Source organism: Thunnus thynnus, chromosome 24 (assembly GCF_963924715.1).
Source record: "Thunnus thynnus chromosome 24, fThuThy2.1, whole genome shotgun sequence".
NCBI classification, from domain to species: domain Eukaryota; kingdom Metazoa; phylum Chordata; class Actinopteri; order Scombriformes; family Scombridae; genus Thunnus; species Thunnus thynnus.
The window spans coordinates 18,733,542-18,758,749 of NC_089540.1; the positions used below are offsets into that span (position 1 = coordinate 18,733,542).

General features: G+C 42.2%; 1 protein-coding gene and 2 long non-coding RNA genes across 10 annotated transcripts in view; 1 reads left to right on the forward strand and 2 right to left on the reverse strand.

Annotated features, from left to right (window-relative positions):
- Positions 1–25,208, forward strand: part of LOC137177114 (CLIP-associating protein 1-B-like) — a 97,704-nt gene that overhangs the window by 28,405 nt on the left and 44,091 nt on the right. For 2 of the 6 annotated variants that reach the window (XM_067583232.1, XM_067583233.1), the window contains exons 15-38: positions 437–496; positions 2,149–2,226; positions 2,454–2,621; positions 4,182–4,228; positions 4,341–4,535; positions 8,318–8,413; positions 8,992–9,186; positions 10,109–10,213; positions 11,831–11,940; positions 12,090–12,113; positions 12,673–12,920; positions 13,431–13,494; positions 13,962–14,125; positions 14,916–15,138; positions 15,313–15,408; positions 16,916–17,068; positions 18,896–19,002; positions 21,143–21,290; positions 21,385–21,622; positions 21,733–21,786; positions 21,935–22,137; positions 22,231–22,359; positions 22,447–22,653; positions 23,233–23,349. In XM_067583232.1, the coding sequence (XP_067439333.1) occupies positions 437–496; positions 2,149–2,226; positions 2,454–2,621; positions 4,182–4,228; positions 4,341–4,535; positions 8,318–8,413; positions 8,992–9,186; positions 10,109–10,213; positions 11,831–11,940; positions 12,090–12,113; positions 12,673–12,920; positions 13,431–13,494; positions 13,962–14,125; positions 14,916–15,138; positions 15,313–15,408; positions 16,916–17,068; positions 18,896–19,002; positions 21,143–21,290; positions 21,385–21,622; positions 21,733–21,786; positions 21,935–22,137; positions 22,231–22,359; positions 22,447–22,653; positions 23,233–23,349 (3,229 nt within the window). Of the gene's footprint in view, positions 1–436; positions 497–2,148; positions 2,227–2,453; positions 2,622–4,181; positions 4,229–4,340; positions 4,536–8,317; positions 8,414–8,991; positions 9,187–10,108; positions 10,214–11,830; positions 11,941–12,089; positions 12,114–12,672; positions 12,921–13,430; positions 13,495–13,961; positions 14,126–14,915; positions 15,139–15,312; positions 15,409–16,915; positions 17,069–18,895; positions 19,003–21,142; positions 21,291–21,384; positions 21,623–21,732; positions 21,787–21,934; positions 22,138–22,230; positions 22,360–22,446; positions 22,654–23,232; positions 23,350–24,284; positions 24,489–25,208 lie in introns of those variants that run through there. The other 4 variants (XM_067583234.1, XM_067583236.1, XM_067583235.1 and 1 more) reach the window with 4 other exon arrangements.
- Positions 2,103–2,508, reverse strand: LOC137177118 (uncharacterized). The gene is made up of 2 exons (XR_010925971.1): positions 2,384–2,508; positions 2,103–2,262 (listed from the first exon to the last, which is right to left on the reverse strand). It is a non-coding gene; the product is annotated as an uncharacterized lncRNA (long non-coding RNA).
- LOC137177116 (uncharacterized) lies at positions 2,745–8,179 on the reverse strand. Of its 3 annotated transcripts, none has more exons than XR_010925969.1 (2): positions 6,284–8,179; positions 2,745–3,331 (listed from the first exon to the last, which is right to left on the reverse strand). It is a non-coding gene; the product is annotated as an uncharacterized lncRNA (long non-coding RNA). The 3 variants fall into 3 exon arrangements; XR_010925968.1 differs by having other exon boundaries at positions 6,277–8,179; XR_010925967.1 differs by lacking the exon at positions 6,284–8,179 and adding an exon at positions 4,297–4,387.

A 25,208-nucleotide genomic window follows, 5' to 3' on the forward strand; every position in this document is an offset into this window, starting at 1 on the left:
TTTATGAAGCACCTTCAATTTGTTGACTAATCTGCCGCTTATGTGGAATAATCAATTAATGGTTTTGTCTATAAAATGTCAGAAAATAGTGAAAAATGTCCGACATCTTCAAATTTATCTGATCAACAGTCCAAAATCTAAAGATATTCAGTTTATTATCATGTATCACACAGAAAAAGCTTCAAATTCTCACATTTGAGAAGCTGCAACAACTGAATATTAGGTTTTTTTGCTTAAAAAAAATCACTATTTTTGCAAAATAGTTGCTAATTAATTTGTGTTGATCGACTAATCGTTTCTTTTGTGTTGCTTTTCTACCATTATTACCCTTCTTTCATTGCATCTACGTGTGTTTGGAAACTGTATTAAATGTAGGGCAGCCTGGACATCCTGTTCGGTCAGATCACACGTTCACAGTTTTTCCTCGTCGTTGCAGACGCTGTTTTGAGTTCTTGGACCTGCAGCTGACGGAGTGGCAGACGAGCTCCCTGGAGAGGTGAGGAAACATCACACCGGAGCCAATAACCAATATTTCCAGATTTTCATGCTTTTCATAAAACAAAAATCATGATAAATGCAGTTTCTGGAGCATTTTTAACCAGAAAAGAGAGAAGTAAGGATTATAACTGTGGTGCCAGATGACCTGAAGCTTTGAGACGTTTCTATGTTCAGTATTAATATTCTAAACTGTGGAATAAGCAGATATTCTGACAATAAGTCTAAAATAAAAGCGGTGACAGCAGCTAGTAAAAGGCCTAAAGTACTACACGCCACCTTGTCAGGAAATGTGACACCGGCCGGGGTCAAGGTCTATCTCAGCAGTTTCCATGGCGATGCCAGGGAGATCTCTTGTCTGCCTCCAAAAGGCTCATTGTGTTTCCGCCTGGCTGCTTCCTGCCTGCCGCCGCCGCCCGCCCGCCAGGGAGAAACCCGAGCTGACCCCCCGATACCAGGGGAGCTCTCTGGTTCTCATCGATCAGTCAGTCAGTCAGAGAGTCTGATACTCAGTTTTATAAAAAGCAGCTTTTAAAAGACAAAGTGCATCATCAGCAAATGAGAAATCACAAAGGAAGAACGAAGAAATTGAATCATTGTTACAAAAATACAAGTTTATAGAAATTATTGCTGGATATCAAACCTCAGTGTTTCTGTAATTATGGAAAGATTTGTTTGTTTTTTATCAATTCCTCATTTAACTCAACATTTCAGTCATTTTTTAATGTACAAAAACATGTTTACATTTCTCAAAGTAGTATTAAAAAGCTGGGTTTTGTATCAAATGCACCAAATGTCAAAAACTTTCAAATGATTCAGTCCTAATTACAGCGTTAAAAACAATCTTAGAGCAAATGTGCTTTATCTACAATAATCAGCTCATCAGGTTCCTCAAACTGCTGCTGCTCGTCCAGCAGAAGCAGAGTGACATCCCTCCTCCAAAAATATTGATTTAATGGAGCTTTAAACTCCCAGAGTGTCAGATCACCTAATGGGGTCTAGACTGCAGAGCAGATGGGAGGTTTCTGAGTCCACTGAGACGGATGGTTGTGAACGTTCACACCATTGAGCAGCTGAATGATTACAGGTCGTCTGAATGGGTTTAATTAACTTTAACGACAAACTTTTACTTAAATGAAGCATCCGTGTTTTGTCTTTGTCTTTACAGATGTTCACATGAATGTGTCATGAGATCCAAACCAGGTTTAAGCACATGGCTCTTGTCTCTTCCTTCAAATATAAAACCCAGGATTTATTCTGAATTCACACATTATCAGCAGAGTGAGAACAATAGAAAACCTCCAATTAATCTGATATAAGTTTAAATTAACTTGTTTTATTGTGTCACATGTGTGCAGCAGTTTAACAAAGTGAAACTACGTACAACAACATAGTGTAAAGCTCCTTTTTAACCAGCTGGATTAATTGTTTTAGTGTTAATATTTGGTTTTATTTACATGTGTCAGTGTGTTCCAGCGTCTGGTTGAAAGAGGAAGAGTTCTCCATAAAGGATCAATAAAGTGTCTCATTATATTTGGTTTTTAATAAATCACTGACCTTGATTGTAATATAAAATGTCAATATTTTGTTTTATTTTTTCATACATATTACCATTAAATCAACATTTGTCCTCTTCCCCCCCCCCTCTGGTAGACATGGAACCGTTTTAATGGAGACAATAAAGAAAGGGATCCATGATGCAGACGCCGAGGCTCGCTCTGTGGCCAGGAAGTAAGTCTCACCCCTCCGTTGTACCGCCAGCGTGTTCTATAGTCCCGGACAATAAACCACATGAACCAAATTAACATTATAAATATTTATTGACGCTTCAGCTTGAAAGAAACTTTGAAGAGATAAAAGAAAGTGTCCTTGTGAACCAACCACTAACCAAGCTAGTGAGAGAGTAAACAATGTGACATCCTGATGGTTATTTTGGCCCCTCTGGCTTGCCGTTGCAGGTGTTACTGGAGTTTCCACGGTCACTTCAGCCGGGAGGCGGAGCATCTGTTCCAGAGCCTGGAGTCGTCCTATCAGAAAGCTCTGCAGGCTCACCTGAGGAGCGGAGACAGTCTGATGTCGCTGCCCGCCTCCGACCGTTCATCCTCCTCCTCTCAGGAGAGCCTCAAGTGAGACGCCGCCTCCTCCTCCTCCTCCTCCTCCTCTGATCGATCGAGTTATTGATTAAGTGGGGAACATTAGAAGCAGCTCTACAGCACATGCAGTATCAGATCAATCAGTAATGAAACCAGATTAAAGCTCAGACTGTCAGAGTGTGGTGAGAGAAGCTTTTAATCTGTAGACATAACCACCTGATGCATATTGATTATTATAGCTGCAGCGATTAGTCGATTAACTGATTGATTAAATCATTGTTTTAGTCATTCTTTAAGTGCAAATACCAAAAAATTAGCTGTTTGCAGCGTCTAAAATCAAAGTGTTTCTGTTTCTTTACTTAGATTTTGGACATTAGAAAATTATAAAAGACATTTTTCTCTATTTTCTGTCATTTTATAGACCAAACATAATCGTTAGCTGCAGCTCTATTGACTATAGATTGATTGCTGGTGTCATGAACTGTGATTGAACACCAATAGTAAATAAAAGCTTGTTACTGAGAGAACAGAGCAGCCATGAAACGGCAATAAAACAGCCATAAATATTGTAAATGAATTCTATAATTGGTTTGTGAAAGGCTGAAGAGGCAGCTGACTAATCACTTAACTGATTCCACATAAGACGCACCTGCGTCTCTTCAGCTCCTCTGGAAACCTCCGAGACACGTTTAAAGGATTGGAACATCCTCTGATGGCAGACTCGGATCAATTTGTGGGTCACGCTGGAAGAGGATGGAGGAGAGAGGAAGAATAATTAGCTAAAAGGAAAACCAGCTGCTGGGCTGCGTCCCGGACTAAGACCTCTTATGTCAGTGTGGTCTGTCAATTCCACAATTTTCCCTAATTTAACTCACATATAGCCGCAAATATGTCTAGAGAGATATATCATCTCATTCATTTCTGTCAGTCTACCATGTTAATATATTCTCTGTCTGTCTGAGGACAGCAGCGGTGGTTGTGATCTATTGATCTGTGTGCCATTTACGTGACACTAAAAAGCTCTGTATTGATATTTTCGAGTCACATTATTCTGCATCAGTGTGGGGGAGGAGAGCTAACAGATCTTATCCTGTCACACATCTTTACAAAGACAGTTATTAATGCTGATTTTAAATCCATCAGGACCTTGTTCTCCTCTGATTATCACCCGACGGTGACACAGATGTAAAGCTGCATAGATACGTCGATCGACAGAAAATTAATTGGCAACTATTTTGAGTAATTCATTAAGAATTAAAGCCTAAATGTGAATATTTTTCTGGTTTCTATCGTCTTTGTATGACAGTAAATTGAAGATCTTTTGGTTTGAGGACGTCACCTTGATCTTTGGGAAGCAGTGACGGATGTTTCTCACCGTTATCTGACATTTTATAGATTAAGTGACTAATCGATTAATTGAGAAAAAGATCATCAGCTTAATCAATAATGAAAAATGCACAGAGGATAAATCAGTGTTTGCAGGATTGTAATACAAAATGTTCCTCAATGTACATTTTCTTGATTATTTGTTTGTTTCTTCTTTGTTTCATCTTGTTTACGTGTATTTTTCTCTTTCACTTTGCGTCTCCACAGTCGACCTTTGTCTGTAAAAAGCACCGTTGGAAGCAGCACGGCCAGATGTAAGGACACGTCCATCGCTCTCATGTGTATAAATATTCTCAGAGAGACGTGTTGTCTTTGGATTTACGTGTCTCTCCGTCATTAACCTCCCTGATGACTCTCCTCCTCCAGCCAAAGCTGCCCACTCCACCAGGACGCCCGCCGCCGCCGCCTCCTCTCCGGGCTCCCTCCAGCGTTCTCGCAGCGACGTGGACGTCAACGCCGCGGCCACCGCCACGGCCCGCACCCGAATGCCTGCCGTGCCGTCGTCTGCTTCACCCTTCAGCTCGGCCTCCGCTCTTCCCCCCGGATCCTACGCTTCACTGGGTACAAAACGACGCCGCATATCAACGGATGCATGTGCATCCAGCGTTTTAAACACAACTGCAGCGTTTCTGTAAACACACACAGAGGTGCTGTTGTCTTAAAAATCTTGCAGGGTGATGTCGGTATTTCACAAAAGATTCACAAAAGCAGCAACAACTTAAACAGAACTCTTTATGTGAAGTGTTAGGAGGTGAAATTAGCTTGATATGTTGACTAAAGCATGGATGGAAATGAAACATGCCACAGAATACTTACTATATATAACAAACTAATGGACAACAAAGCTCGTAGAGCTGCAACAATTAGTCAGTTAATGACTATTAAATTAAATCGCCAACTATTTTGATAATCAATTAATCACTTTGGGTCATTTTTTAAAGAAAGAAATGTCCAAATTCTCTGATTCCAGCTTCTCAAATGTGAATATTTTCTGGTTTCTTTTGTCCTTTATGACAGTAAACTGAATATTTTTGTGTTGTGGACAAAACAAGTTGTTTGAGGACGTCATCTTGCACTTTGGGAAACATTTTATAGACCAAACAAGTAATAAAATAATCAATCATTAATAAAGTTGCAGCTCTAAAAGCTCATGTTGAGAAATTTGGTTTATGCAGAAAATTAAACAAGACTAAATATTTGACACATTTTTTGTCCCGACGTTAACATTGTTCAATATTATAACAGTTGTGTGCATATTATAATAGATAACAGGCCGTTTCTACAGAAACTAAATGCAATATTCTCATTTTTCTGAGAGAACAGCATGTTTTATGCTACAAAGCTGCTCATCAAATCCAACTAACGTCCCAAATTATTTTATTAATCCATGTAAAACACTCCAAAAAGTTCCCAAAACTCCAGATGCACAGTACCTGAGTTTCTTGAAATAACTGTGCAGAGCAGGCAGCAGGTCTTATGACCGCGCTCACATATTCTGAGAAATGTTGATCTAATCAGGTGACACACTCACACAGTCTAAATCAGATTTGCTGTATCTGAACATGTTCCTCCGCTCACTCACCTTCTTCGTCATAACCTCTTGTGTTGTTGTGTCTCTCCTGGCCTCCCCCCCCCCACCTGTCAGACGGCTCGTGGTCTGTTAATGCAGACGGTAAGCTGTGTGTGTGTGTATATGGACAGGGAGGGCAATGATGCTCCTCCATGCCTCCTCGGTGTGTGTGTTGTTTTTTTTTACCCCCATCAGTACTGTAACGGTGCTCATCTGTGATGGAACTGTCAGTGCATGGACTGTCTAAGCATGGTGTACTGTAACTTCTCTCCTTCACTTTGGGAAAAAAAACTATCAATCTTTTGTAATCACGGTGGTTAAAATAACAAGAATGCAGGTGAGTGAAAGGTTCATCCTGACAAGTGCATTGTAAATTTTTATTTTAATGATCTCTAAATATTCCTCAGCATTGAAACACAAGAGCGTTCTGGATAAATACTGACATTACGAGGGCTGTAGTCAACCAAAGAAAATCATAGTCGACTGAAATCGTACATAATCTTCAACTAATCGATTAGTCGCGGGGAGGTTGGCTGTAACGGGACAGAGTGAACTCAGCAGCCACACATTTCTCTGTTTAGCGTCTTCCGGTTATGCTAACCCATTGTTGCTAACTTTGGAGCTAACCCCCTTCACGTCTCCAGCACTTGGAGAAACAACAGACTTTTTAGCATTTATTAACTGACAAGCTGGAGTCTGTGCTGTACATTTACTGCCAGACTGACAACTTACTGCTAACCTTTTCCTCTGCCGCGCTCGCATCCACCGTCACTTTCCTGCCGCTCACTCTTTCCCGCTCGCTACGTAAACACACTACGCAATGACGTATTTCTAACGGAGTCACGCTACCAATAGTTTCCCAGGCAACGACGCAGAGGTTGACTGACGTACCGGAGCAGCGCTGCACAGAGACTCCCAAACGCTATTGATTTCCGAATGAATGGATATTTGACGTTATTTTTCCGCATTAAAAATTTTTTTTTGGGCCTGGTGGGGGTTCTCGTTGTTATACTTATAGGAGAAACACTGATTCAGTAAACGCTCAGTAAACGTTGAGTACAGTTGGGCCTAGCGGTGTAGATTGGGCGAGTTCAAAGTTGTGAAAACAACGGGGGTGTTTTGAATACACCCCCGTTGTTTTCACAGGTAATTTGTTAGTCTGTCCCTCCCGCCGCAGGAAATAATGGATTAATCCTGGAAGGTCGTTGATGTAGCACTTCTCCTTATGAAAGTAACATCGAGATTATTCGACCAATGAGAATTTTCGACCAACTAATCGACCAGTCGACTGGGAGACTACAGCCCTAGACATTACAAGTTTGTTACAGGATATTTGAAAGCGTGGCCGACCTCATGTGTTTGCAGCCTCGGGGGTTCCTGGCCCCTTCATTTTGCAAATTAAACACAATGATGTTTCTGTTTTTCCCATCATGAATGCATTCTGGCCCTGAGGGGGAGAGCAGCTTTGACTTTGACAGGACGGGTTTACAGTTGCACGCTTTCAAGTCTATTTTCTTCCATTTTTTTCCCTGCATAACTACAGTGATTGTGTCTTTGGCTTTGAGTGCTGTCAAAACATAAATGACCTCCACGCAGCACACTGACGGATGATTGAAGCTGCTGTAGCTGCTCTTCTATCTGTATTAAAGGCACAAAAATGCCCCCTAAATGTTGATGCATCAGTCGAGAAGCCCCCTGAGTCAACTCAATGACATGCAGAGTAAAAGGCAGAATAAATGCAGGGTGACAGCATTCTTGTCCCTGACTTAAACACATACTGTAACTGTGATGGAGACGGAGGACAGCATGATGCAGGGCGCCGCTCCGACTCTGACGCTCTCTGCTCCAGTGTTGAATGTTAGCGAAGTCGGCTAAACTAGTCAGTTTAAAAATGCCCCCCAAACTACTAATTAGATTGAAAGGAAATTTAGCAAATGTAAAATGCTTTATCATTCAGTATCGCAGTAGCTGAATTCATCTGTAGCTGATTCTTTAGCTTCAACTTGCAATTAAAGAACTACTCAGCACAATTTAAGGGTCTGTGACTGTGTGTTTGTGCTGAAATGCACCATGGGAGTCACAGTTGATGTCTCTCCTTCAGTTTTTATCAATAAGAGCCAGCGTGGTTGCTTTATATTGTTATTGTTCGATAGTACACTCACACACTGACATAAAAGGATTCAACTTGTATTAGTGAATCTAGTGTTGACTGTACCGTTGGACACTGGTGCATGCGGTCGACCTGATATCTCCTCCCTGAGTCTGTATGTGTCATGGCGTCTTTGTTCAAAGTACGACTGCACGTCATGTATCCATCTAGTGTGTCTTGTCTACACGTTTGTTTATTGAACTATTAATCCCGCAGCTATAGAGATATAAGTTGTGTCACATCTGGAAATAAATGTCAACGCACGATTTGTTTTCAGTGACCAGTAAAAGTTTGCAATGTGACATCTTGAACATGTTTGAATAAAGAGAAATGACCTCTGCTCCAAATATGGAACCAGCTATCGTCAGGATTTAACTTTTCATATATTTTTGGTCTACTGTGGAGTTTTAGGACACAAAAAAGGTCAACTTTATACCTTTTATAAGCCTTTTTCAGTGTTGCCTCCTTATTATCTCAATTCCACTGTTTCTGCATGACAGATGTCTAGAAAATGTCACCAGCAGTCTTCATATATTCAGCTTGATTGAACTCTGAAGTTGTCGTTCCTCTCTCTCATTCTTCCTTTTCTGTCCTTTTCTGTCTCTCGCCTCTCGTCTCTTTTAGGTCGAGTACGAACCCGGAGGACGAGTTCAGGAAACGGTCCGTCGGTGACAGACACCCGCGGTCGGAGTCGAGGGAAAGTCGTCTCTCAGTCTCAACGTGAGGAGCTTCTCCTTCTTCTCTATTTTGATTTCCGTGTAGAAGCTTTAATCCTCATATTTGTTATATTCGCTGCATCCTATAAATCAGAAATATTTTTCTTAAATTTCTCAAATGTTTGGGCATCGTTCTACCTGTCAGATTACCTGCTAAGTGATGCAGAATACTGAAAACATTGTCAGTTTGTTTGACATTTTTATTTACTTGTTTATTAATTTTACCTTATCAATGTTTTTTATTCTGCGTTTTGGAACTGATCCATATTGTTTTTTTTAAAACTTTAGTTTTAGAGATATAAACATGTTTTGCAATGTTTTCTTTTTAACGAAAGAACACATTTTGTCTAAACACAAGCAGCTGTATAAGAACTTAGTTTTCATTAAATACAGTCACATTTCAGTTGGTTTGTGATTGTTTTTGTATAATATTTTCTACATGAGCTTATTTACTGGTGTAATTATCATTATAGTAAACAAAAAAACTAAAGATTTTCACCAAAAAAGAAGAAGAAATCAGAGATTCAAGCATTATTAAAACGATGAACTACTGTAAATAAAACCTCTCCGTCTGTGTTTCAGCCGGCAGCAGGTCAGGTTCTCCGGGTCGACTGCTGAGCTCCACCTATGGCAGAGTCCCCAAGCCGACCATGGGCACCGCCGCCGCCGCCGCTTCCGCCAACAGCAACTCCGCCGGTCTGACCGACAAGAGCCGACCTCGAGGTCACCGCAGCCAGGGCTGCAGCCGAGAGACGAGCCCCACCAGATCAGGCATGGGTAAGGACCGCCATCCACCACAAGGCTGGAAAAAAAGGAGGAAATACTAAAATTTCAGGTCAAAGAAAAAGAATTAATCGGAAAAATACATTTGAACCAATGTTTTTGTCTAGAAATCAGACTTTTGCCAGGTTTTGTATTTGTATGGGAGAAATGGTTCAAGTTGAAGCACTTCAATAAATTAAATGTGTAGTTTACGTTGAAGCACTGAAAGAAGTTGCAGTCGATATGTTGAAGGGCTGAAAGGAGAGATTTAATGTCAGTTCAGCTGAAGTGTGAACATTGATAGTGTGAGTGCTAAAAGCGTTGAAAGTAAAACTATGAAAAACTGCTAAAAGCAAATAATTTGGCTATTTTCATTCCAAAAAAAGCAAAATTCATTTTTTATCTGGTTGAACAAGTCTCTTAAACCAGAATAATCAAATATAACATTTAAATTAAAAAAATAATTAGTCAAATATGTCCAGATTGTTTTTAAATAGTCAGTTTTATATGTTTATCTGACTGCAATAGTCGCAGATTTGCTGGTTAATAAATTATCTCGAGCTACAACCTTTTACAGAAAAAAAAAAACCACATGAAGAGCCGGTAAAGATGAAATAAGAGTTGCTGGTTGAAGGAATATTTGGATCAAACATCTTAAATGTGAGTTTGATCATTATTTCTTCTTCTTGCACAACATTTGCATGCAAACCTCACAAGACTCCCCCCATAGTCCTGGTTCTCGTTCCTTTTCCTCGTACTAATACTTACAGCCTCCCTGAGTCCTGTTCTCCTTTCTCTCCTCCTGCCTGACTAACCGTCTCTGCAGAGCTTCAGGTGTCTTCAGTGTCTGGCTGAACATGCTACAAGCTAAACTCTCCCCCCCCCCTGCGCTGCTGTCTGTCTGTCTGTCTGTCTGTCTCTGCCTCGCCACCTCTAGCCCGGAGCCGAATCCCCCGACCGAGCATGAGTCAGGGCTGCAGCCGCGAAACCAGTCGCGAGAGCAGCCGTGACACCAGCCCCGCCAGGGGTTTCTCCCCCCTGGGTGAGTATGGTACCGGAGACCCCCTCCTCCCCCCCTTCTCTTTGCACGCCAGAGCTCGTACAGGGGAGTAAAAAACATCTGGAAACTTGTTTTTGAAATCTTTAGGTGTCAAACTACCTTCACTACCTTTTTACCCTGCACACGTGTCTGCTTATATCACTGTTTTTCCTGCCTGATTCTCTGCATGTTCTGTATTTAAATGTCCATATTCTACTGTGATCTACTGTCCGCACTAATCTTTTAATTAAAATACATGCAAAGAAGAGTTTATAGAGAAGTTACTCGTCTTTTTCTTATCATACAAATCAAAATTTGAATGATTAGGCAGGTGTTGGTTCATCAGTTAAGGTTATTATTATGATGATAAGAATAATAGTGTTATCTCCTGGTCTCTTACTGTGCGTCCTCCTCCAGCGACTCGCCGTCACTCCCGCTCAACCAGCGCCCTGCCCTCCGCAGAGTGCTACTCAGGTGACCAGAGAGATCTTCTCAGGAAGCAGATTCACTCAGTTAGCCAGATAAAATAAACAAAAATCTAAACATTATCCCATAAAACCTTCCCTCTGTTGCTCCTGGAGGATTTAAACCATTTTAATTGATGTCCAGTTATCCGGCTAACTTGAGTTATTCTGCCTTGTGAAGCCTCTTCCTGCATGGCCGACGTCGACCTCCTGGCTCAGTCTCATGTGGTCAGAGTGGGAAATAATCACCAGCCCAATATGAATTTAGTCTGCAGCTTTTAAGTTTATCTCAGAACTCGGTGATGGAGTTTCCCGCTTCTGTTCGCATAAAGGAGTCTGTTTCATCCACCTGCAGGAGGCGACACCAAACATCAGCTCAGTCTTCACAATCACACGACACGTTCATTGTTTTTGCTTCAAATCAAACCAGGAGGCTGTAAAACTGTGAAGATTTTTGCTTTTACCTAATTTTGTTCTGTTTTTGCAAAGCGGGATTTAAAATCAAACATTTTGCATCTTGATGATGATTATTTTTTATGTGATGTTGCTGTTTTTAATTGTGTAATTTTTATTGGCAGTTGACTGGTTCAGTTTTTGTATTTTTTATGGTTTGTTTTTCTTTTTGTTAAAGAAAACTCTGGCTGCTCTCTGGCTGCTTACATTTGGACTTTATTTTTGCATTTTCATTGCCAAACATTTTATCGCTGTTTTGATTATTGCAGCACTGTTAACTGCTTTGAGTCGGAGCGAGTATAAAACAATTATGTTGCTCCCCAGCATTGACAGCTGAGAAAATCTATTTTTGACATAATCTGTTGATTTAATTGGAAGTCTTTTGAAGTTTTTTAAAAATAGGATTTTCTACACTATTTTGGAAAAAAGTCTAAACTAAACAATGAAGTTAGATCTCCCATCTCACTCAATCTGAGCCCGTTTGAGCTGGTTCTGGTCCCAGAATCCACAAAAAAACTTGACCAAGACTTTCTTCACTCTTTGATAAAATCTCAGTTTATTAAACTGATAAAAAGAAATCCCTGTAAAGATGTGAAGAATGCATTGGTCCATTTAAACTGCAGATTAACAAACTGCACAGTGTCATTTCATCCTGATAACACTCCTCTTGACCTGCTTACGTGTCGGACTCTTTCTCTCTCAGACCGGCTGTCCCATCAGGCTCGGATCTCGGCCTCCGTCAACGCCATGAGAATCCTCAACACCGGCACCGAGGTCGAAGCTGCCGTCGCCGACGCTCTGGTAGGAGCTGAAGTAAAAAAAATTCTATTTTTTATTGACAAAAATATTATCTTTGAATATCAATAAAGAATGACAGATTTGTTGATTGGTGTCGTCAGAGCTCGTACAATCCTGCAGTAATTTCCTCTGTGCTCTTTCTTCCTGGACTTTGTAAACTTCAGCTCTTAGGAGACTCGAGGAGTAAGGTACAAATGAATCTCATCCGCCTCAGAGATGACCCATTCTGTCACTGCATGCAGAGCATGAGCATTAAACATGTTAAACACGGAGCTAACGCTAAGAGTGAGCAGGCTGAGATGTTTACTGAAGGAAACTTAGAATCCAAACTGGAATCCAACCATTTATTCTCCAGTTGAAGGATCATCCGTCTAATCACGACGTCTGCTAAAAGTTTTTCTAACATCATCCTTTTGAGACTAAAAGTGAAACGTTTCCCCATGTGACAGTAATCCATCACATCAGTCTGGCTGTTGTAGTTAATTTGTCTCATTATGGAAACATGTTGTCATGAGGTGAAAGGTAAAGAATGTCGAGTGTTCGCTGCTTCCAACCAGCAAAATAATAACCTCCTCCATCTCTCATCACCGGAAACCTGCATGAGTCTGACTCTGTAGCTGCATGTTAGATCTTTAAACATTAGTCGTAGTGTTTGACGTCTGAAAGCATGATGCTGTAGACACAGAAAGAAAACGTGATGATGTTAACTTTCACTCCTGACCCGCCGTCGTCTCCTCTTTCACCCAGCGGAGGCCGGTGAGGCGGCGCTTCGAGTCTCCTGGCATGTACTCGGACGACGACGCCAACAGCGACGCCTCCAGCGCCTGCTCGGAACGCTCGTACAGCTCGCGCAACGGCGGCATGGCGCCGCACTACCTGCGTCAGACGGAGGACGTGGCGGAGGTGCTGAATCACTGCGCCAGCGCCAACTGGTCTGAGAGGAAGGAGGGACTGCTGGGACTGCAGAACCTGCTCAAGAGCCAGAGGATGCTCAGGTAGGTCATACTCTAGTTCATAGTTTCTGCAGATCCTTAAAGATGATTTGATTTTGCAATTTATGGCGTGAAAATGTCCTCATGTTTCCTAACATGGAGACTTAAGAAGGGGGAATAAATGTCGATATGGGAGCGGATGTCTGTGTATAAATACTTTGCCTTAAACTCCACTTTTTAAAATAGAAGAAGATGTTTTCTGTCTTTTTGGTTTAAGGGCAAACACGAATAAAAAACCCTTAAATATCGTTGCTTCAACTCTTTGTGTCATGGAACCTGCGTATTTCTCAATCTGATGTGTTAGAAAGATATAAAGTAGGATAAATGTAGTTGAAAAGATGCAAAAAGATTTTGTCTCTTTTTGCAGCCCCAATTAGCCAATTAGCTGCAAATTCACTGGTCCTATAGCTTTAAACTCCCTACAGATTAAAAGGGAGCGTTGATGGATTATTATGAGAGGCTTGAATATTGGCATCAAATGATACATGTGCTCCTTGTTTTTCTGTCTGTCAGCCGTGTGGAGCTGAAGAGGCTTTGTGAGATCTTCACCAGGATGTTTGCAGACCCTCACAGCAAGGTGAGAGCCAGCTGAGCTTCTACTGCATGATTCACAACACACACAAAAAAAGGATTTACAACAAGTAAAAACTTCCCTTACAGAGATTAATAACTATTACAACAATCTCATAATCCAAATTAAATCTCCTTTGCTGGTAAAACAGTGAAAGCAGTTTTCAGACTTTTGTATTTATTAACTCCTGCAGCTGTTGGATGGTTTGATGAGTCAGAACTAACTGAAGGTCAAACTAACAGTGTGCGTTTTTTGTTGCATGCCTCCTCGCTGCTGCTGGACTCTAACAAACACCAGAGAGTAAGTGTTTACTCACCTTCTGATAAAACCTGCTGCTCAGTTTTGTAACAGTTTATTACGACTGCTCTTGTGTGTGTTTTTACTCATCTGGATTACGACACAAACATTGGTACACGAACACCAAAACAATTTTCCTGCTTTTCTTTCCTCTTCCTTCCTCTCTGTCTCTGCAGGTCTTCAGCATGTTTCTGGAGACTCTGGTGGACTTCATCACGCTGCACAGGGACGACCTGCAGGACTGGCTCTTCGTCCTGCTCACCCAGCTGCTGAAGAAGATGGGGGCCGACCTGCTGGGCTCCGTCCAAGCCAAAGTCCAGAAGGCCCTGGACGTCACCAGGTTAGCAGCAGTCCAACGGCTCAGGATTCAGTAGCGAAACAGAGACAAATACACTTCATACACTTATTATTAGAGATATATTTCGCTTTTTTTTCAAATACCAAAACTAAGAAAATCCAGCATACCTCCTTAAACAAGGCGTCTTTATCTGGATTGAAAAAAATACAGTATTTTCATCATTTTTGTTGTATCTTGCACCTTTTTCAGTGTTGCCAACTTAGCCACTTTCTTGCTAGATAACTTTTAAGACCTCATCAGCGGCTTCTGCAACTTTTCCCCCCCAAAAAACGACAAATCGAGCAACTTCTCTCCCTGAAAGTAGTCACTAGTGTTCAGTCGGTGTGGCAGAGAAGCAGCAGATTCATTCGACCAATGAGCTGTGACTATGGGTACCTAACGACCAATCACTGATCAGCATTGTTTGTCCGGGAAACTTTCTTTTGTTTTTATTTTGAACAATTTAACTTGACTCAAGTTGTTTAAATTAGTGAGTTTTCCAAATTGACTTAACTTTATTTACTTTGTTTTTTTTAAAATGTCGTATATATGTTGTTACATCATGATGTCACATATATGCAAATTAGTGCGTGACATCATCTAGCGACTCTTCAAGCTCTACTTTCTTTCAACTGAAAAAAGTTGGCACTGCCCCTTTTTAAGAAATTACTCCTACAGATGTTTTGTTATTCTTTTGGAGATATTTTAACGTATTAATCAGGATTAAAATAGCTGATACAGATTAATTAAAACATGACATCACAAACAGCTGCAACACTCTGTCTGCCTGCAGAGAGTCCTTCCCGTACGAGCAGCAGTTCAACATCCTGATGCGTTTCATCGTGGATCAGACGCAGACGCCCAACCTGAAGGTGAAGGTGGCCATCCTGCGCTACATCGAGGCGCTGGCCCGCCAGATGGACCCGGCCGACTTCGTCAACTCCAGCGAGACGCGCCTCGCCGTCTCACGCATCATCACCTGGACCACCGAGCCCAAGAGCTCCGACGTCCGCAAGGTAGGAGAGGATTCAGTCGGTTCAGCCGCCACCATCTTCCTCCCTTCACAGACCTCCCTTTTTTCATTTCTTTTAAATATTTATGTTTCTTTATCTTGCAAGTTTAGTTCTGTTCTTTTTTTGTTTTCACTTTTTTTTTTTTTCCGTCATTTTCTTCGTTCATCAAACCCCCAGACCCTTCATAACTGGGCAGGGGAGGATTTCTCAGGCCGACCCAGCACCGTGGCCTCTCTGCCTGGGGAGGGCAACCTGGAGGAGAGGTGCAAGCAGGTAGAATCTCCATAAAACAGCATGACTGAGTATAAATATAACCTCCTCTAACAGCCGGGCAGCAGCCGTCAGTCTGCACACCCGGATGTGAAAAACGCTCTAAACAACAACCTGCGGACAGCGGACGAGTTGTCTGAAAGCTTTTTAACACTAACGGCTCTTAAACGTACTGATTCCAGCAGCGTGAATCATGTTGAATTCAGTAAATATACAGATTAAACCTGGTCTGGTTGTAAGTTTTAAACTCGTCTGGATGCATGAGCTGCTGATGACGTAGAGTTTAATCAGTGCAGTTTTTAACTATGACACTAACAGCGCCGACGTAACAAACATGATGTTTCTTTTCCAGCAACTTCTGCATGAACTGTGCAGGTTTATTTGTTTTCAGTTTGTTTTTTTAAGTCTCGATGCATCTGAATGATCCTGAAGACGACTCGGAGGGGGAAACCGCCGTTTTTCCAGCTTTTGCTTAATTTTAATTTTGCCTTGAATGGAAGCGCTGCATGTTTACCGCAACAAACATCTTTGAAATGTTTCAATACGAGTGCAAATGCAATACATGTGTTTTTGATACTGATACTAAAACTTTGCATTATTTAGATGACCACAGTTCTCTGAGTGACAGTCTCACGTTGGGAACATTTCCAGCTTGACTTCAACAGACGCTCATGTTGCTTTATGCCAAATAGGATTGGTTGTAACTAAATACATCACTGGCAGACCCTCCTTCCTTCCTTCTACCTATAAACTGGGGAAAAGAACTTCTGCTTATAGCGATGAAAAGGTTTTTGAATGTTGGTGTCAGCTAGAAAAGTGTTGTTTTAAATCCTTATTTGGAAAAAGATCAACATAATTCTCATTTTTCATATAACAAAAGAAGCCAAAGTTTTTAATCGTTAAATGTTGCTGCACAAGAACTTTTCCAGAATATGTAAGAGTCTAAAACTTTTTAATTTAAATCAGGAAGTCTTTGGTCAAACAATAAGTAAACAAGAGCGTGAATCTGACCAGACATTTGATGCCAACGCCGCTCTTAATAAAACATTACAACTCATATTCAGCTGTTATTACTTATATTTCTAAAAACACAAAGTTCCACTTGTTTTCACTGCACTTTCTCTTGTTTTAGGAATTATCTGAGAAGTAAGGCAGCCAAGGAAATTCATGAAACGTGTTGATTTATTTCGTCCTTGATATAAGAAGATCAAATTTTTAGTACTCTGTAATAGAAAGATGGTGATTTTCTGCCGTAACATTAGACATTTATCTTGTTTTTCGTGCTCTGAGTAGCAGGTTACAGTACTGAGCAGTAAAAATGTTTAAACTTCATGTGAAAGCGTTAGACACTTCAAACAAGCTTTGCAGCAGCAGAGAGAGTTCCCCTGCTTTTTATTGGAAGCCGGACAAGATTTTAGTGATCAATAAAGTGATATTTGTGTGTGTGTGTGTGTGTGTGTGTGTGTGTGTGTGTGTGTGTGTGTGTGTGTGTGTGTGTGTGTACGTGCAGGCGGCTCAGGTGGTGCTGATCGCCCTGTTCGAGCTGAACACGCCGGAGTTCACCATGCTGCTGGGCGCTCTGCCCAAAACCTTCCAAGACGGGACCACCAAGCTGCTGCACAACCACCTGAGGAACGCCAGCGCCAACAGCGGCATCGGCATGGTAACACACACACACACACTCACACTCATACACACACACACACACACACACACACACTCACACACCTGTAAAGCAGTTATTGATTGATAATTGTAGAGCACATTTTAACTCAAAACATTTATTCCTGCCCAGATAAATCACATCTGTTCCTGCTGTACTCAATATATTACACTTGTTATGTTAGAAGTGCTACAGAATTAGAATAATTGATGTGATTAATTCAGTAAAGAAGTATTTGAATATTGTTTACATTTGTATTTTCTCCATTTTAGTCACTGCTCCACACACTGCTGGTAGAGAAAATAGTGTCAAAAACTCCTGCAGTGCTGCTCTTCATTATTTTTTAAATAAGAGATTACTGGCTTGTGTTTTTAAATAAAAAAACTAATCAAGTAATGAACAAGCAATTACCACAATCCAATCACAAATCTAGTGTGTAGAAATTAGGGCTGTAGTCGACTGGTCGATTAGTTGGTCGATATGCTCTCGTCCGACTAAATTCTCATTGGTCGAATAATCTCCGTGTTATTTTCATGAGGAGTAAAGTGCTACATCAACAGCTTTCCAGGATTAATCCATCATTTCCCTCGCGCGAGAGGGACAGACTAACAAATTACCTGTGAAAACAACGGGGGTGTATTCAAAACACCCCCGTTGTTTTCACAACTTTGAACTCGCCCAACCTAACGGAGACTGCTGGGTCTAACTGTACTCAACGTTCACTCAACGGTTACTGAATCTGTGTTCCTCCATAATGACACAACGAGAACCTCCGCTAGGCCAAAAAAATATTTTTTAATATTTGATAGCGTTTGGGAGTCTCTGAGCAGCGCTGTTCCGGTACGTGAGTCAACCTCTGTCGTTGCCTGGGAAACCACTGGTCGCGCGGCTCCGTTAAGGAGCATATTAGCGTAGCGAGCGGGAAAGAGCGAGTAGAAGTGACGGTGGATACGAGCGGAGCAGAGGAAAAGGTTAGTAGTAAGTTGTCAGTCTGGCAGTAAATGTACAGCACAGACTACAGTGTGTCAGTTAATAAATGCTAAAAAAGTCACGTCTGTTGTTTCCCCAAATGCTGGAGACGTGAAGGAGGTTAGCTCCAAAGTTAGCAACGATGGGTTAGCCTAGCCTGAAGACGCTAAACAGAGAAATACAGAAAGAAGAAACGTGTGGCTGCTGAGTTTACTGTGCTCTCTGTCCCGTTACATCCTCCCCGCGGGCGCTACTAATCGATTAGTTGAAGATTATGTACGATTTTAGTCGACCAAGATTGTCTTGGGTTGACTACAGCCTAAGGATTTTCACTGCTGACTTAACTTCAAACTGCTCAAATATTAAATAAAAATAAAAGGTAATTGATGCCCAAGATTCTGAACTGCACCATCGCTTCCTGTTTTCCAAACTCATCACAGGCTTTGCACATAAAACTGTAACTCTAGTAATTAATGAACAGCTACTAACTACAGCTGTTGTTGATGTAGTGTAGTAAAACTATAATATTACCCTCTAAAATAAACTCACAGCAGAAAATCTGCCTCTAATCAAATCTTTTCTTATTCTTGTAAACTAATAAAAACACTCATATTTCAAACTGTTTCCAGTGCAAATGAGCTTGTTTCTAAGTGTTTTTTAAGATAAAATATAATTTGTCTTGATTCTAGTGTTGATTTATTCTTTCTTTGTCCTTGTTTTGTGTCTGAAACCTCCTCAAAAACAATAATAAACATAATAAACAACATGTCAGTGTTACATTTGCTACAGTTCAGAAGAGATTTCCAGATGTTTTGGCAGTGTGTCTTTAAGTCCAGCTGTGTTTTTGTCACCACGCAGGCGTCTCCCAGTAACTCAGCGGGTCGAACGCCTCCGCGACAGCCCAGCAGCCGCAGCAGCCCGCTGACCTCGCCCACCAACTGCTCTCATGGAGGCCTTTCACCCAGGTACGTTACAGCGACGCCCCCGCCCACCGCCGCCACGCCGCACCTGGAGACAACATCATTTCCACCATCGTTTGAACATTTTCAAGCATCAGTAGTTTGTAGTTTGTGCTGTATTGATTTAGCTGATGTATATACTCGTGCATCCTTGTGCACGATACAAATAAAACAGGGACCTACTTGTAAAACATGGCGCCAGTGATAAAGATTCTCCATGTTGTGTATCAGGAATTAAAAACCAAATAGTTTTCAGGCATTTGATGACATCAGAAGGGATAAATGAGACGTGTCCCTGCTTATTTTAAACTCTTTGAAGGTCTTGATTTAATTCTCGAGGGTTTCAGTGATATTTTTAGGGTTGAAAATAACCGACAGACATTACCGTCATTCACAGGATCAATCCTGTTCTAACAACCTGGGATTCATCGACTCCTGTAAGCAGGAGACAGAAGAGTATTTCTCATGTTACGACACGGTGTCTCCAGTCTGAACTCCAGTCTGAACTCCAGCATGTGACTCTTCACCTTAAATGATCTTCTGCTAATAACCTTCGTAGTGCAAACAGTGCTGACCGTCCACTCGTTCTAACACTGACTGAGAACAGTGCTGCTCCTTATTCCCCCCCACTTTTCTCACATCTCTATCTTCTCTCTGCGCTTCTTCCTCCCTCTCTCTCTCTCCTCCCCGGCTGGTCGCAGTCGGCTGTTGGGTTGGAGTGCAGACGGGCTCTCCAAATTCCCTCCTCCACCTTTTCCCTCCCCTCATCCTGTTCCCACTGCCCACTCCTCCCTCAAGGCCCTGCGGCGTGCTTACTCACCCAGGTAACCCCACCCCCCTCTTCCTCCTCCTCCTCTTCCTCCTCCTCCTCTTCCTCGTACGGGGTTTCACAGTAAGAAGTCTGAGCAACATTCATATAGTTTAAGGTTTATGCAACATGATACAAGTTTTAATGTTTTATAATTTAAATTAAACTTTCAAAAAATGTTCCAGCCCCGACGTTGTGCTGTTTTTATTTAGATGAACCTTTAAGTTTGTTTCAGAAGTTGATTTTTTTTTTATAAAAAATAAGAAAAATATTTAGTGTGAGGATATAAGGAGGGTTCTGTAAATAAATTACTACACTTCAGCTCTTTAAAAGTTCAATTCTTTAAATCATCAGTTGATTTTCAGCCACATTTTCTGGAGGAAATACTGTGAAACCCTTAAATCTCTCGAGTCAACAACAAGTCTGTCGTCACTTCTGCTTCGCTGCAGCGGTTTGTGGCTCCATCTGCTCAAAAATGTCTCGTTCACTCGTCTGTTTGTTAGTTTTTTGTTGTTTTTTTTTGTTTTTTGCTTTGTTAAAGGTTTCAGGTGAGGAAATGTTTAAGATGTCTCTGTGCTCGACTCACCTGTTTGTCTCTACCCTGCGTCAGTTTGTCAACATGCACGGCTATGCACGTGCACTATAACGTACTGTAATATATCATGATGCACAATAAAGTGGACTGTTGTTTCCTAGTCATGGACAAAATCTGTTTGGATACAAGACAGATATCTGAACCCTTCACTGATCGTTTATAGTCTTGAAAATCAGGAAAAGTTCAGGTAAATAAAGGTGGTTTCATTGCATTATGTGATGGTGATTATAACAGTTAAATTCCTGTCAGTTCTTGGGTAGAATCATTAATACGGATCAAAATCTTCTAATGAGTGATGTTTTAAATTCTGGTAAAGTTTCAAGCTTTTCTTTTTGTTGAATTTTGGGACCAAAACTGAAATATAAAGCAAAGCACGAGATGTTTCTAAACTACAGAAACGATCGTGTTCGGTCCATGTCTAGGAAAGTGTCCTCAGTCATTGCAGTGCTGATCCACGACCGCCGGATGACTTTTACTCTGAAGTCTGAGGTGATCTTGAATCAGCTTTAGAGTAAAAATGTGGAAGGAACAGGAGAACCACAGAAGGTTCCTTTTGAAAAATCTGTCCTAAAGACTTGAAGAAGAATTTCTCTTTCAAAGAAACTTCAAGGATTATTTTAGTCAAAAAAAAACCACATCGACAGATTGTTTCCTTCAGATGTTAGAAGATGAAACCAGCTCTCTATCATGTGATTATTTATACGTTCCAACCAACCAGCTCGTCTCCTTCTCCCACGCTGCAGCATGCTGGAGTACGACAGCGAGAACCTGAACTCGGAGGAGATCTACAGCTCTCTGCGCGGCGTCACCGAGGCCATCCAGAACTTCAGCTTCCGCAGCCAAGAGGACCTGATGGAGCCGCTGAGACGGGACGGCAAGAGGGACGGCACGGTGAGGAGAAAGACCACGTCCGGTTATGATGTTTACGATGTTTACGATGATTAGATCAGAAGTAAAGTGACCTGTTTCCTCTGATGTTCTTCAGTCTGGAGTCGGGGCGTCCTCGGACTCCGACCCTCGGCTCAGCGGTGACGTGGTGGAGGGCGGACGCACGGCTCTGGACAACAAGACGTCGCTGCTCAACACGCCTTCGCCGCGTTCCTTTGCCGGCCCGCGCTTCAGAGACTACAACCCGTACAACTACACCGACAGCATCAGCACGCTGGATAAAGCAACGCTGAAGGAGGCGCTGTACGAGGACGCCGTGGAGCAGCTGCGAGAAGGTGAAGAACAGTCACACCTGAGCTTTCCTCTCTTTGATCTGAAGGGTTTAGTTTGTCATGTCGTGACTTTAAACTGAAATATTTTCTCTCTTTCCTGTCGTCCTTCGCAGGCCGCCGACAGGAAAGTGTTGAAAACAAGATCCTGAGCCCCAGAGCCTTCCCAGGTAAACACGTGATGTTATACTGAAGCTGAAACTTTAAGAGATGCAACTGTCACATCTCCAATATCAGAGTAATGACGCTAGAAACATAAACCTCTTCACCTGATTAATAGAAACGTGATATAACAGAGCTTTTACCCTCCACCCGCAGCCGGTCCCGCCGAGCAGCTGGAGCTGGTCGGGGAGCTGCTGAAGGAGCTTTCCCAGAGCCAGGCGGGGGAGCAGGGCCCCGAGGAGCGACGGGGGACCCTGCTGGAGCTGCTGAAGGTGGCCCGAGAGGACAGCCTGGTGGTGTGGGAGGAACACTTCAAGACGATGCTGCTGCTGCTGCTCGAGACGCTGGGAGACAAAGATGTGAGGACATGAAGCCTCCGTCCGTGTCTGTTTAGAGTCTCTTTTACCTCTGTTGGCGACTTTCTGACCCGATCTGACTCTCTTCTCTCTCAGCACACGATCCGGGCGCTGGCCCTGCGAGTCCTGAAGGAGATCCTGAGGAACCAGCCGGCTCGCTTCAAGAACTACGCCGAGCTCACCATCATGAAGACGCTGGAGGCCCACAAAGACTCGCACAAGGAGGTGAGGAACTCGTGCAGAACACCACTCGCATCGTTGTAAGAGTTCTGTTATTTCACGCCCTCTTCCTCCCTCTTCCTCCTGCTGAAGGTGGTGCGGGCGGCGGAGGAGGCGGCCTCCACTCTGGCGGGCTCCATCCACCCGGATCAGTGCATCAAGGTCCTCTGTCCCATCGTGCAGACGGCCGACTACCCCATCAATCTGGCCGCCATCAAGATGCAGACGAGGGCCATCGAACGCATCACCAAGGAGCCGCTGCATCAGCTGCTGCCCGACATCATACCGGGACTCCTGCAGGTGAGACATGGACCACAGCTGCAGACTAATCAGTCAAAGGGACAAAAAACACTTAAAACTGATAAATAATGAATGAAAAATACTGTTAAATACTGAAACTGAGGCTGTAAATTCTTTCTTTCTTTATGTTTGTTTCTCTTAAAAAAAGCACAGCAATCAAAGAATATGAACAATGAATCTTTCTTTGTATTTTTACTAGTTGCAGACATCAAAAACTATTAAATATTTTTATTTTCACACAATCTTTATTGGATTATTGTCTCAGATTTGATTTTCTGACATCAAAAGAGGAATTATTGGCTGGTGTTTGGTGTTAATTTTGTCATGTGACATAAAAGAAGCAGAAAAAGACGCATCTCACTGCTACAGGATGCACAAGTCTGGCTTAAAATTGTACTAATTGTTCATTTGTAGATATTTTAGTGCTATTAATCAGTTAACAGAACAGACATCTGTCCTGTCTGTAACCACAGAGCTTTATCAGCGTCTCCTCTGTGCACTAACGAGTCATGAAAGTCGTCCACTGTCGCCGCAGTTTGTCTCTTTCAGCGTTTCATTCGGTGTCGTCTGCCGTTGCAGGGCTACGACAACACGGAGAGCAGCGTGAGGAAGGCCAGCGTCTTCTGCCTGGTGGCCATCTACGCTGTGATTGGAGAGGAGCTGAAGCCTTACCTGGCTCAGCTGACCGGCAGCAAGGTACCTTCACTTCAGAAGCTTTCAGAGATTATACTCGCTTAAAATCTGAGTGCAAACTTTAACGGCAATCATTGTGTCTTTAACTTATCTTAATTTTAACCAGTTGTAAACAAGAAAATGTCATTTTAACTCATTTTACAGCAGCTGCAGACAGTGGAAAGTGGTGCAGTTGTACAGTATATATTCACTTTGAAAATATGTGACATCTTGTCGGTAGGTCAGATAAACTGCCTGCACCCAAAAATCTATTTCACAACATCAATATATAAGTTTTATTTATTCAGGAAGTCTCATCGAGCTTCATATCTCCTTTGCTAGAGAGTCCAGAGACCAACACAACGAGACACACAGACACTAAACAATCACAAATATTAGTAAGGTGCATGTTGCTGGAAACCAGTCTTCCCCAGTATAGAGCTAGTATGACTTTGACCTCCAATGGAGGGCAAACCAATAAAAAAAAACAGTGAAATTGACTAGATTAGAAATATTAGTACCCATTAAGAAATCCTTAAAGGGGACATATTATGCTTTTTGTGTTTTTTTTGTTATTTATATACTGTCATGATGTCACTTCCTTAAAGAGACAGGAGCTAAAACAGACAGAGGCTGAACTGAGGGGCTGCGTAAAGAGCCAGTATAAGATAAATAAGGAGTTTTTAACTGGAAATCATGCAAAGATATTCCAGTAGAGTCCCAGAATATGAGAATAGAGCTGGAAATGTGCAGAATATTTCTCCTTTAACTGTGTTTTGCGCAATAAAATCATAAAAAGACACCGATTTTAAACTGATTAAGAGATAAACTAAACTGTAAACGACAGTCGAGAAGCAGAAAAGGAAGTTTGAAAAAGGACAAAATCATCTGCAGCTCCGTCGTAGGTCTGGCAGACAGAGGTCGAGTCCTCTAACCCTCCTGCTGTTTCCCTCCTACAGATGAAGCTGCTCAACCTGTACATCAAGAGGGCCCAGACCTCCACCAGCAACAGCAGCAGCTCCTCCGACATCTCCTCTTACTAACTCCCCGCCCGCAGCAGCAGCAGCAGCAGCACACGCACGCTTTTAGCTTTCAGCCTCGCCGTCACACAATAACCATTTTCATTCCATCAGCTGATCAGAAAGGCAAGGGGGGGTGGGGGGGTGGGGGGGGGATCATAAATATCCAGATGTTCTTTTGTAGGACCTAAAACTCTTTTATCTCATCAAACCTCCGTCTGTTTTCACCATTTCATCCCTCGTGCTATCTGTATCTGAGAATCTGTTATCTCAGTTTGCAGTTTTCCGCAGCTTTTTCCTCATCATCTCGGAAGTCATTTTCAGGAGGTAAGGTGATCCTGGCAGCTAAGACGTTTCGATAAGGACCAGGCCCTCTACCTGAATCTTCCTCCTCCTCCTCCTCCTCCTCCTCCTCCTCCTCGTCCACATTACAGCTAGAGTCATGAACCCTAAGACTTCATCTTCCATCGACGGAACCAAGATGATCGTATATATATAGAAACCGGTTTTTTTTTGTTTGTTTTTGTTTGAGAAACAAGATCTCCTCTTCCTCCTCGCTCCTCATCTCACAATCGCATTGACTTAACAAAGAACATCTCCCCCGCCCCCCCCTCCCCCCGTGCCTGACGTGAGTTCAAAGCTATCCTAGCATCAACGCCGTTTTTTTTTTTTTTTTTCTTAAACTTTGAAAGAACGTGAGGTGAAACCACGGAAGAGTTTTTTGCAGTGCGACTTCCTTCCCTTCCTCTCACTGCTGGAGGGAAAAACTTGTGGCTATCAGTATTTTTATTCATTTTTAGAACCTTTAATCCACTTTGTTTTTTGCTTTGACACATCATACCTTTATAGTACTGTATATTGAAT